This window comes from Rhinichthys klamathensis, unplaced genomic scaffold, assembly GCF_029890125.1.
Source record: "Rhinichthys klamathensis goyatoka isolate OS25496 unplaced genomic scaffold, OSU_Roscu_1.1 h1tg000838l_1, whole genome shotgun sequence".
Lineage (NCBI taxonomy): Eukaryota > Metazoa > Chordata > Actinopteri > Cypriniformes > Leuciscidae > Rhinichthys > Rhinichthys klamathensis.
This window is the reverse complement of record NW_026607216.1, coordinates 140,604-154,435: the sequence shown is the minus strand read 5'-3', so window position 1 is coordinate 154,435 and position 13,832 is coordinate 140,604. Positions and strand designations below refer to the sequence as shown.

Below are 13,832 nucleotides of genomic sequence, written 5' to 3'. Positions count from 1 at the left end.
TCCCACCTCCAACAACTGTATCTATTAACTAATGCTGACTGTTGTTGCGCAATATGAGTCCATTGAATTCTGAAGCAATTTGGTTACAAAGAAAGTCCACAGATGTGGCTCACATGAAGTACAGTATGTCATTTAAACATATACTGAATATATATATACAGTATATACAGACATAAATGTATACATTTTAAATAAGCCGCAGATGTTTGCAGATCTGTGCTAGACCTGACTACTTTGCCTGTAGTTAGTCCCAAGGGCATTTAAACAGTGCAGTCACATGGCCAGAGTGGCCCATTATCAAGTTAAGGACATCGTCTGTGAGAAATAACTTCAGCAGCACAAATTTCTGTCCTAGTGCATGGAGGATGTCTGCTCTACTATAACAATGACCATGAGTATGATGATGCACTGAATTTTAGCTCATTTTAGGGGGAACATTTTTTTGTTGCTCTAAATGGGCGCCTTTTATTCTGGCTGCTGTCCTATTCATGGAACTACTGAGGAGAAAGATTGCATTTTAAGGTAAGTGACCAAATGTTGGTGTTTTCTGTTTTGTATATAGTGTACATAATTAAAGAATAATTTGTTATGAAAAAATAATAGAAATTAATACCACAAGCGGTGAGTGATTTTTTTTATTTTTTATTTATTTATAAAAGATAGATAAATTATTATTATGGTTGAATATTTTAATTATATTTAATAATATAAGATTACATATTGTTATTAATATACAAATAAATATCGTTATATATGTGTAAAAACATACAGTAAATGTGTTATTATATGTGTTTTTTTCTGGTATAGAGTACATAATTTATTATCAATTAATTTATTATCAATAAAAAAAATGAATACTATAAGCATTCATTATTCATTTGATTCCTTTTTTTTTATATAAATGGTTAATAGTGGTTTTGAATATTTACAAAGGAAAATAAATACATAAAAATAATTATTATGGTTGAATATTTTAATTATATTTAAGAATAAATATTGTTATATATTTGTAAAAATTACAACTATAAAATGTGTTATTATATAGGTGTTCCCTTTCGAAAGGGAACTTGCACTGCGTCGATGACACTATTGGGGAACGCCCTGCACGTGTCTGAAAAGCTATCCAATCATGGCACGTCACATGACGTCACTACTAGTGCGACCCGGAAGTATAAAAGGGGCGCCTAGAGAACATGTCATCCTCTTTTCGTCTTCAGGGACTGTTTTGTTTGTAAGCTACAACCTGAAAACTTCAAAAGGTAATCATGGCTTGTGAAAAATGCTTCAGGAAATGTGTGGATCCGTGTCTAAGATATTGACACTTGATGACACACACAACTTGTGCGTTTACTGTTTGGGCTCAGAGCAAGCACGATCAGTTCTTGAGGGAACTGCTTGTGCTAACTGAGTTTTTCCCTTGAGAAAACTTCGCTCTCGTCTGGCCCTCTTCTCGAGGCAAGAGGGCCAGACATCTGTGCCAGGTGATTCAGGTTCTGCTCGCGCTGAGGCAGAGCAGAGACTAGAACCGTGGGGTTTCATAGGGAGCTCGCGGAGGAGTTTGAGAGAGTTGTTTATCTCTCACGCCCCTCGGAGGCTCGCGAGTTTAGGCTGCCGGATGAGGATGTGTTGTCACTAACATCCTCTGATCTGACAGCGAGTGCTCTGCTGGTAGCCCAAGAAAGCTGGAGATGGCTGATGAGGGTGAAGAGGTTTTACAACTCGAACCCTCACAGCCATCCTGCCCCGCGTATGATGAGTGCATGAGGGAAGAGACCGCTCGTGGCAGACTTTACTAACGGTTTATTTCTAGCCATAACGCTCAACTCCCATGAGCCTTTCATTCCTGATCGATCTATACAATGAGATCGAAAAGGCATGGAAGAACCCGTGTTCTGGGATGCGCGAACACTGGTATGTGTCGATGCCTCAATTGACGAGAGGTTCGCAAATTATCTCGCGGTTGGAGAGGCATCAACACTAAGTGCTCTGGCCCTGCCTTTTAAACAAACATTGCGCTTAAATGGCAGGGCATACTCGATGGCCGGTCTGGCTGGTGATGCCTTGCACACAATGGCTGTGCTGAAAGCATACCACACTGATCTGCTGAAAGATTTGGACCGAGGTCGGGGTCTTTCCCCTGACACAGTGGACGAGCTGCGCAGCACTACAGATTAGCTCGCCGGGGCCAGGCCAGGGATAGGCATCTGTGGTTGAACTTGGATGATACTAGGGAGAAAGAAAGCTTTTCTTCTCGATGCATCAGTGTCGCCTTCTGAACTTTTCGGCACCTCCGTCGAGACGGTGATGGGAAAGTTCAGAGAGGCGAAGGTGCGCTCGGCTGCATTAAATCTTGCATAACACGCGGTCCGAATCTGCACCCCAGGCGCTTCTTGCATCAGCCCTGAGGCTGGACCCGTGATGAGTGATTCCTTCAATGTGGAACCCGTCTGTAGGTCTGGCGTCGGGTTTGGTAGTAAGTAAGCTTTTATGCTCTTTATGGTGATAGGCCTCCATTTGTGAATGTCGTTTAGGCCATCACTCTACGGGCAGCAGGTTGAGCTCTGTAGATCTCCTCCCTTTACAAGAGTTTTTTAGTAAGGTTGCACAGTAGACCTCGGTTCCCTGTTAGAATGTATTAAGGGCTGTGTTAGGTTAGGGTTTTTTATAGGGGTAGAAATATGGCCCTGAAGTTCCCTTATATAGGTAGGCTATGCATACCCTTCCCATAGGCCTCCTCTGATTTAGAGTCGTCAGGCTTATATAGTGGGTAGTGCCAATCTGTGGTAGTGAACAGGTTGGCTGTATTATACGAAAAATTTCTAGTCAGGCCACCGTTCTTTCGAGCTTAAAACAGACATTTCTGTGTGAGATGGCTTCCTCCCTATCGGGAGTTTTTCTACCGAGGCCACCGCTCTGTCAAGCTACAAAATCAACCGTTGGCCCTCATCAGGCCACCTTGATGGCCACCTTATACTAGAGCAGTAGTTTTCCTCTCACTTTGGAGAGTCGTTTTTGAGATTATAGCTCTGAACTTCAGACATATAATATTTGTGTGTCGGCCCTCATGGGGCCGCCTCGATATCTGGCTTAGGCTAAGTATCTAGGTTTTTGGTGGTGGTCTGCTAAGCATTCTCGCCTCGAGCCTCTCAGTATCTGAGTGTAGGTTCCTTAGACCATCAGGAGATTTTTTTCCTGTAATCTAGTTTTTCCTAGTACTAGCCTCCTCTTACTCAAGAGTCGTCTGGCCAAGGCCTGCCTTTTGCATTAGGTGTAAATGCTAGTGGTGTAACAGGGTAGATAGCAGCATAGGTAGCAGGCTACCTTCAAAAAGCCTCCCATGCAGATATCTATGGGTGTTGTCAGGTCTTTCTCTCTAGAGAGTAAGAAGCAGTGTGCTCAGGCCTCCGCCCTACTGCATCGAGTGTGGTAGCTGGCAGCAAGGCTTTAAGTTAAAAAGGATTTTTCCTTTGAGCCCCTTGAATATAAGGTCATAAGGTCGAATGTCGTTGGCCACTTACTGAGGCCTCCATTCCCTTGGGTTTAGTAGAGAATATAAAATCTGTCTTGTGAAATTACAAGATAATAGGCCTCAACCCTGATACATCCTTTAGGGTCATGCTGATAGTGCTCCCCTTGTTAGGGTCATTAATTAGAGTACTTTGCTACCCATAGCTCGTATGTTATTATCACCCTTCACAACCCAGGCTCAGGTAGAGACAGATTAGTGACTCCCTCCCACTTGGGATGGTTGTGTATGCTCCCTTAGAGCCGAAGCACTGCCTGAGCTGACCCCTGTGACTTTCGAAGCTGTAGGCCTTACAGTAGGCCTCCTCGATACTCTGGTAGTGTAAGATTGTACTCTCCTTGCTTTAAAGGATTGATAGCACTTCTGCTGAGTACACGGCCTGTTGGCAATGTTAAATAAGTATAACCAGGCCCACAGAAATGTCTGTGAGAGCACCTAGGCTTCTGATGGCTCTGCATACATCCTCGCTATCAAGTAGTTAGGCCTTAACAGGCCTCCTTGAAGGCGGCTCCCCTACGAGTTGGATGCTTAGCATTGCAAAGGCATTAAATATCACGTTGCAGGCCCCATGGAGCCTCCCTGATTTTAGCCTAGAGCCTGGTCAGTACTTATCAGGTTGAGCATAGTGTTTCAGAATCTATCTGAGGATCGCTCTGTTTGAATACTTAACTCTCTAAGTCTGGTCGGAAGGTCGAAGGATTCTCACGAGGCCTCCCTGTTAGATCAGCCCTAGAGCTGGAGGCGCCCCCCTTATTAGGGTCCCTTCAGAGTACCCATCCTCCACAGGGCTTTGAAGCACTGTGTAGATCCAGGATCGAGTAGAGTTACTCCCCTCGTTTGTAAGGGTTAACAAGCGCTTTGCTGAGTTCTACTCTCCAGGATGCCCGTCTCTATGATCCGGTTTTTGAGTGAACTATTGCCATAATTACAGTTTTTCCCTATTGGATTTTGTGAGAGACTCTGTTTAGGAAACAGACATGTTGTTGGCAAGACTAGGTCAGTAAATTTGACCAAGTCAGCCTCCCTGGTGGCATGTGGGGTTGACTTTATGTTCCCCTCAGAAAGTGACTGGACGGGACTCATTTCGGACCCCCTGGCCATGTTCCCTTAAAGCAGGGGTCGGGAACCTTTTTTGACCAAAGAGCCATTTTTTCATTTTTGGTTAAAGCATTTTTCCAAAAGACCCACAGTAAAATAATTATATAATATTATTATTATTAAAGACGTGCTTTTTATCAATAAAATTTCAACAGCATTAGGCTAAAAACAAACAAATATTTAGCAAAGTTTCAATATTAATTGTGAAGGGCTTTCACTGTGAGGTTGAGTTATCAACTGATGAGCATAAATCCTCTCTGTCTGTGTATGTGTATGTGTATGAGAGAGAGAGAGAGAGAGAGAGAGAGAGAGAGAGAGAGAGAGAGAGAGAGAGAGAGAGAGAGAGAGAGAGAGAGAGAGAGAGAGAGAGAGAGAGAGAGAGAGAGAGAGAGAGAGAGAGAGAGAGAGAGAGAGAGAGAGAGAGAGAGAGAGAGAGAGAGAGAGAGAACACAGTACTTACATTTACTGTGTTTACGTGAATACTCGACTTGCCATTTTTATATATTTCTGTATTTATTTGGCCGTTTAGGTGCGCAACCGAAGACAAAGGCTATGCTTTTCCGTGTTGCGCGCGCACACAGCATCCTGCCAGTACTTCCGTTCTCTTTCGCGACTTATCGCGCTTTTAATATTTCTTTTCAATATGAAGCACATCCTTCTCTTTTTTGTTATTAATAACTTAAAACAGAATCGTCAACTGAAATCTGCGTGGATTATCAAAAATACGACCCATTTGTCATAAAGGGTCTCAGCAGCAAAAGTGAAAGTATTAAAGTTTATAGCCTTCTTTTACATTTTTGCTGATTTTCGCCATTATGCCTACCTTAAACAAGCTGCAGCTGCTTGAATCCCAGTGCAGGAGCTGTAGGTTATCACAGAGACAAGTTGATTGCTCTGATGACTCGTAACACTCGCGAGCGCGACCAGCACTGAATAGGCTACGCACTTTTGCCAGTACAACATGAATATACTTATTATCATAAACGTTTAACTAACTTCGGTAGACTGTGCTACAAGGGAATTGTAACTGGCAGATTTTTCTGCAGAGAGCCGATCTCTATTGATGTGTCTTTTTTTTTTGTTTCGCTCGTTTGTTGGTAAAGGGTGAGAGACCTCGCGAGCCACATGATTTTTGCCAAAGAGCCAGGTATGGCTCGCGAGCCATAGGTTCCCGACCGCTGCCTTAAAGGATCCCCTTCCATGGAAGCTGTTGGTTCCAAGCCTTTGAGCGGCCTTGGTAGGCCTTCCTTTGTTCGGAGGCCTCTTTGAGGCTTATAGCTTGGGCAGTGACTGTTGGGAATAATGTCACTGACAGCCTGTATGTGACCTGAAGGGGGAGTGTGTTCTTGGCATTTCAGGTTGAAACTGCCAGTTCTGATGTTTTTGTCACGAGCCATAATTGGCATGCACTCCCCTCAGCATGGTGGGATTGTACATCGTTACCCAATAGCATCATCAATGCAGTGCGAGTTCCCTTTCGAAATGGAACGTCTAGGTTACGACTGTAACCTCTGTTCCCTAAGAACAAGGAACGAGACACTGCGTCGTTAGCCATGCCTCGGGGATGCCTGCTGAACAGTCCCTTCAGACGAAAGTGGATGACATGTTCTCTATGCGCCCCTTTTATACTTCCGGGTCGCACTAGTAGTGACGTCATAGGCTGTCGCCGGTCAATATCGATTGCCGTGATTGGATAGCTTTTCAGACACCGGATCACGTGGAGGGTGTTCCCCAATAGCCTCATCAACACAGTGTCTCGTTCCCTGTTCTCAGGGAACAGACGTTACAGTCGTAACCTTGACATTTTTCCTTGTATAGAGTACATAGTTAAAGAAAATATTTATCATGGAAAAAAAACATAAACGAATTTCAACAAGCAGTGAGTGATAAAATTGTTTTGTTATAAGTATTTAAAAAGGAAAAAATAATTAAGTACATTAGAATTATTATTGTTGGATATTTTAATTATATTTAATAATTTTAAGAATAATTATTGTTATATTGTAAAAATAACAAATATAAAATGTGTCTTTTTCTTGTATGGAGTATAAATAATTGAAAGATAATTTATCATGACAAAAATAAGAAATTAAAAATATTTAATATCATTTAAAATTATATAAAAATGGTTAATAATGGTTTTTAGTATTTAATAATGAAAAATAAATACATAATACTAATTTATATTGTTAAATGTCTTAATTATATTTAATAATTATAAGAATAATGATATATATTATAATAATTATATATAGTTATATATTTGTAGAAATGACGAGTTCATTAATATCATTTTTAACAGAACTTTATCCAGATGTGTTTGTGCAGTGTTGTTTAATAAAGTCTTTTAATGCAGGACCAGTATGTCCAGGGACAGTGAGACAGCAGAGGGTCATGAGCTGCAGGACAGCAGATCTCGAGCAGAGAAGGAGAGGAGGACCTGGAGCAGCACTCAAACCTCCATCTCCATTACTGAGGGGGAATCAGATGCTGAATTAAACACGTTCATCAAGATGAGGAACAAAGCGGAAAGGGATACTGAGGTAAGGAACAAATACACATGCACTTTGAGATACAGTAAGAACGAAGTGCGAAAACAAATACAGAACTAAGCAAGCGAATATATTTTACTGCATTTATATCCAAGTTAATTCTTAAATTCTTTGTGAGTCGCACTTAAATATGGGCATATGAATGACAGCTTACACAATTCTTGAAAATTAATTCTGGGAAATGTCAAGTGTGACGATAATCTAGGGCAGTTTGTGTGTAATTTAGGTCGCATTTTTTTAGTTTAATGATCAATGAGCCCACAGTTGCCTCTTATATTCAGACAGGATCCCTCTCTACCATTACATGTCATATTTACCACATTCAAATGCATGCATTCAAACATCAGCTCACAAATTTTCAGATTATCTTATATATTTATGCATGAACCAATTCAAAATCAAGTACTACTTCGTGTTTTAGAGAAGATGCTATTTTTACTTTTTTGTATTATAGTTTGGCTACAAGTGAATACATTGGAATTTAGGACGATGCAATTTGCCAATTTTCTCAAATTGAATTCGGTTCACTCAACTGTGCCAGAAAGACAAGTGATGAAGAGTTCACTTCAGACACAACGCTAAGGTGAGGACAGCAGGACACTGATCTGGCTCGCTACATTTTAATCATTTTAACTGTAAACCAAAATCACATGAGCACAGCAGACATTCTTACTCAGTCGGAATGAAACAGAAGTTGTCTTTTCTTCCCCATTGTGACGAATATCCAAGTGAAACGGCTTCTCGAACAAGAAAAAATGTAGGACAGGACTTGGTTTTGTCCTTCGGGAATTGATTGGATGGTTGTGGTTTCCTATTGCTGTGATGTCACGTGAGTGACAGGTTTTCCCGCCCTCGCGCCAGTAAACGTCATCAGAGAAGAGAAGAAATGTCACAGCAGGAAGGACGGGAAGTTATTTTGATTAAAGATTATAAGGACACATTAATTTAAAAAAATAATGATGTACATGGATAAATATTTATCATTTCTGAAGTTAGTCTCCACTTCATACAGGATCAGTAAGCTTTTCTCATGTTTGTCTCTGGGCAGTTGGAAGAGCACGTGGTCCATAATGCTCTTAGGAACTTGTTAGAGTCAATTGACAGTAACTCAATAGTGATGTTCTGCCACGCAAACTACGTCTCCGTCCACAAAGCTCTTCACAGCATTCTCTCGGTCTTGCTCTTTGACCGCTCTTCTTATTTTTGTTAATTTCGGTTGCATGGGCACAGATTCGTTGATTCATAGACTAGATATCAGTGTTGGGCAAGCTACTTAGAAAATGTAGTGAGCTAAGCTAGCAGTTACTCTACATTAAATGTAGCTTCACTACACTGAAGCTACCACCCTGGGAAATGTAGCAAGCTAATGCTGCGTTCCAGGCAGGTTTTTGAGCACGTAAATCACGACTTCAAACCACGACTCACGACTTTGTAGCATTCCAGGCCAGTCACGCCAAACTACCTGAGCGCAATATACATACTTATTTTTTCAGACACATAACATTGTAATACATAATCGTGTGTGTGTATATACATACTTATTGTTTCAGACACATAACATTGTAATACATAATCTTGTGTGTATTATTATCATTATTATTATATTATTATTAATTTGACTGCAACGTTATATTGTCCTAAAGTGTATTCTCACTGTGTACTGCCTGCAGAAACACGGCATCCGTAGGGGCTGCCATTGTTGTTTTGTATGGTTTTGCGGGCTATGTGACGTCAGAACTCGTAACTGGGAGTACATCGATCTAGTACGAGTTCAAGGGTGGGAAGTCACGGGTTTGACTGCCGTTCCAGTGCACTTTCACGGGTATAAGGTTGGAAAAACACGGGTTACAGGTTGCCTGGAACGCGGCATCAGCTACAGCGATATGGCAAAAGTAGTTTACTACATGTAAGCTTTTTTTTTTTTTTACATTTTATAAAATGTTTTATTTTTATACTTCATTCCAAGTCAATATGTGATCTCAGTGATCAATAAAACTGTCAATCAAATATAGACAGGCAGAATTTGTCAGTTCAATTGTTTATTCAACAACTGTTCCAAACCAATTTGGCACAAAAAAAACAACAACAAAAAACATAACATAACATAAAACCATATAACTATATAAAACTATAACAAAACCAGGTGTCAAGAGCGGGTGCATCTTTTTCCATTAAGTACATTTCTCACGTGTCAGCCCAAGGATTGATATTGGTACGTGATGTCACACCATACGGAGCAGAAGGTGGTGGTAATGCACCAAAAAGCTGGTTTGTAGAGCCCTATGAAATTTTCATTTTTTTTAAAAATGTTTTTAAAAATAGAATAAATTTTTTCCCCCACATTCCAAATTCAGTTTTATTTCGTTTTCATTTTTCTGGACTCCCATTTTAATGGTTAAATAAAAATTTTGTAATCAAAAACGTGTAATTAATTGAAATTATGAAACGTATACAATTTAATACTAATGTATTAAAATTTTTAAATAAATGACATTTTAAGAGAGCTATGAAATGTTTTTTTTTTAATGGTTTAAATTGTAATGACCAATTTATTTAAAATGTAGGCCTAATGATTTAAGCAAAACTTTCTTCAAAGGTTAAACCAACCTTTTATTTTGACAGGTTGCCATGTAGACCTTTGAGTCTCTCTGTGTTTTTTTGATATGACGATAGTTTTTCTCAAATCAAGCTAAAATGCTTCTAAAGTGACTCTCAGAGCGGCTGTGTAGATGAAGTGCACGTATGAATGTCCTCATATAGGCTGAAAACATCGCGAGCGTGCTTCAGTGTGTGTGTGTGTGTGTGTGGTAAATGAATCCGCGCGTCTGAGCCATTCATTCACAGAGACACGCAGAACATGCATGATTCCTTTTTAAATCGTCTTTATGCATCAGTGATACTTAGTAGTTGTATTTCCGATTTGAGCTTGAGCTTTAGAAATGCTTGGGGAAATGTAGCTTGTGTGGACGCTACCGCACTACTTAATCAAAAAAAGAGCTTCGCTACTGGAAAGCTATTTGATTCAGAAAACAACGACGCTACCACCACGCTACTGAGAAATGTAGTTAAACTAGTAGCGTCACTACTTGTAGCGACGCTACTGCCCAACACTGCTAGATATGAATAGTGCTATACAAACATATTTGTGTGTGTGTGGTCCCCAGTAAACCATATGCTGTGGGGACCAAATGTGCCCACAATGTTAGTAATACCAGTCATTTTTTATGTTTTGTATAGAAGATGTACAGTGTGTGCGTGTGTGCGTGCGTGCGTGTGTGTGTGTTAGGAATGGGAGAAGCTGAACTATGATATCCACAGTCTGAGGTGTGCTCGTAAAGAAGTTGGAACACGTTGGAAGAAGATCTTGCTTCAGCTGGGTGAGGTGGACCATATATTTATATTTTATATTCAGTTTTTTCTTTCATTTTTTCAAAATGTAATATATATATATATATATATATATATATATATATATATATATATTATTTTTATATGTTTCGTTTATATACAGTATGTTCAAAAGTTTGAGGTCAGTAAGATTTTTTTTAAAGAAATTGATACTTTTTTTCAGGAAGGACACATCAAATTGATCTAAAGTGACAGGCATTGTTACAAAATATTTATATTTCAAATAAATGCTGTTCTTTTGAACTTTCTGCTCATCAAATAACCCTGAAAAATGTATTACAGTTGCTACAAAAATATTAAGCAGCACAACTGTTTTCAACATTGATAATAATAAGGAAATGTTTCTTGAGTATCAAATCAGAATATTAGAATGATTTCTGAAGGATCATGTGACACTGAAGACTGGAGTAATGATGCTGGAAATTCAGCTTTGCATCATAGGAATAAATTACATTTTAAAATATATTCAAAAAGAAAATATCTATTTTAAATTGTAATAATATCTTACAATATTACAGTTTTTACAGTATTTTTGATCAAATGCAGCCTGGGCGAGCATAAGAGATTCAGACTTACTGACCTCAAACCATTGGGTGGTAGGCCTAGTGTATGTATTTTTATATACAGTATATTTTTGTTTTATTTACATTATATTTATTCTTTATTTTCACATTTCTCTGTCTTATTAAATTCTCTTGCTTACTTTTCCATCTCTTGTCACAGCGAGAACAATGTTCATTTTGTGCTTAAAACAGTTCATTATTTAACCTTAAATGCACAATGCCAGCGGATAATAGCAATAGAATACCAAGTCAAACATGACCCTTATTTGCCCATGTAATGGCTGTGTGGAGTGTAAGCATGCCTTGGTGTCTGAAGACGTGCATTCATGTAAAGGTATCTGTTGATCCAGGTTACCAGAGGGAGGTGGACTTCTTACTGACAGTGAACAGACAAACCGTTCGGAGTGACTGGGACAATGTGGAGAAGGCCAGAGAACTGCTGCACATAGTGTCAAAGGAGACAAGCCTCTTCCCCTGTGGGCTCAGCAACAATGAAAGATACGTCTTCGTCATGGTAAATTAATGTCTGCATAATAAATTACAGTCCTAATCTTTAGCCTCAAGTATGTGTACATTACATGGACTCTCATCATGATGAGCTATCTACAGTGGAGCTATCTACATTATTATGTTTGGCTTGATCACGGTTGTCCCAGTTTTGCAAGCAGTTCAGTCGGTTTGAAATATTTTAATTATAATGATCATTTCCTAGGATCGCCTGGTGTCTTTGGACAGTGCTGAAGACTTTGTGCGGTTGGCCAAAAAGAAATATCCAAAAATGTAGTCTTAAGATGGAAAGGAAGTTTTGCGTTTGGACTCATTTGCTACTCATTAACTATTTCAATCAATAAACTCACTGATGTTTAGAATGAATGAATTAAGAATGAATGGCATTAAAGTCATCATGAAACATAACCTGTGATAGTCATTTCTTCCCTATTGTGACAAATATCTGAGTGAAATGGCTTTTTCTTTTTAACTGTGTATTTATTGAACTTAAAAAAACAAAAAACAAAAAAAACACTGTTACATAACATTTACTTATAACATTAATAATGAAAAGTAAGTAAATAAATAACATAAATAAACATAAAAAAGTGAATAAAAAATACAAAGTTAAAATAAATACAAAATGTTGTGAAAAGGCTTTTTGAACTCGAAAGAAATTTAGGGCATGGCTGTTCTTTGAATTCTTCAAATAAATAATATAAAATTGCATAAACTGTTCTTGAACTGACCAAAGTATTTAAAGGCAGAAGGTTATAATAAAAATATACATTTTATCATTAGATGTTATATTTGGATGTTAAAGCTTTTTTGGGTTAAAAATGATCCAAAATAAATGTTTGAGCAAGTACATAACCAGCCAGTGTTCAAAACTATCTGCTTGCCTTTAGCACTATTCAAAACGGAAAGCTTGTAATAATGTTTTTAATTCCAGTGGTACTGGTGGATTTCCGCGGGAGATTCGCGCAAGTCTTTGCGTCATTACGTCACATCTGTACACATAAAGAAGGAGTCTCGGCTAGTAGGCTATGTTGAGTGTGAGGATGCTGGAGGTGGAGATTTATAGCCTTTTGTCGCAGCACTTGATATAATTAAACTTATCAATTTGATGCCGGATCCAGAAAAGTTCAAATGAAAATCACCAGTGACAACTAGAGATTCACCCGCTGTAAAATGCAAAAGAGTTTGGAAAAAGAGACTGCAACTGGCCCATGCGAAAACAAGGATAATATCGGAAGGGCATTAAATGTAGTCACACAATGCTGATGTTGTTAACATTAACAATTTGAGAACAAAGTATAATTTGCACGGTTTGACGTGATATGATAATCGATCGTTAGATTTAATCAGCGTGATTTACTGCAATGGCTTTTTTCCCTTAGTTGGTCAGAAGAACAAAAGTGGATGTTACTTACTTGTTCAGATGACATTTTAGGGTGAAAATTATTATGTTGGTCATACTTCCAAAAAGTAGAATCTGTGATTCCTAATGACAGTATCCACACCGGCGCAGTGACTGACAGCTGCACATTCTCCTCAAAACATTGGATTCATCCGCGCTGTGCCGTGCCGAGGTACAACTCACGTAAAGTTGATAATTCCGCGAATGACTGCAATTGCAGATTTCGAACAGAGATGGCGACAGAGGAAAAATTGCGGACTGCAGCTTTAAATCCAGCATTGTTTTTATATAGAATAGTTCTAAAGAGTATTTAATACTCTATACTCTTTAAATACTCTTCTATACAGTGTTTAATGCATTTACATCAGAAGTAACAATTATTAAATTACAGAAAAAGTAAGAGTAATCCCTTACTTTACATTTTTTCAAGGAAAAAGTAATTAAATTGTAGTAATTAATTACTTAGTAATGCATTACACCCAACAGTGGGCGGGACTATATTTTGTCCATCAGGACTTGATTGGATGGTTGGTGTTGCTGTGATGTCAAGTGACGTGAAGGCCAAGTATGGTGACCCATTCTCGGAATTTGTGCTCTGCATTTAACCCATCCAAGAACACACATTAGGAGGAGTGAGTAGTGAACACACACTTGAATGTCCCCCTTTTGTGATTTTATGTACTTCATCAGATTTGCCTGCAGAGGTCAGTCTAACCTATTTATTTGAAAATAATTTCTTTCCACTCAGCAGTAGTCCAGCATGATCTCACCAATCA

The 13,832-nt window shown here is 38.9% G+C and overlaps 1 protein-coding gene across 1 annotated transcript; it reads left to right on the top strand.

Moving 5' to 3' along the window:
• The first annotated feature begins 185 nt into the window (after positions 1-185).
• LOC130078232 (melanoregulin-like) lies at positions 186-12,062 on the top strand. Its single transcript, XM_056243759.1, has 5 exons — positions 186-522; positions 6,981-7,167; positions 10,463-10,553; positions 11,498-11,661; positions 11,860-12,062. Exons 1-5 carry the CDS (start codon positions 455-457, stop codon positions 11,929-11,931), a joined length of 582 nt encoding a protein of 193 aa, XP_056099734.1. The 5' UTR covers positions 186-454; the 3' UTR covers positions 11,932-12,062.
• Positions 12,063-13,832: the final 1,770 nt, after the last annotated feature.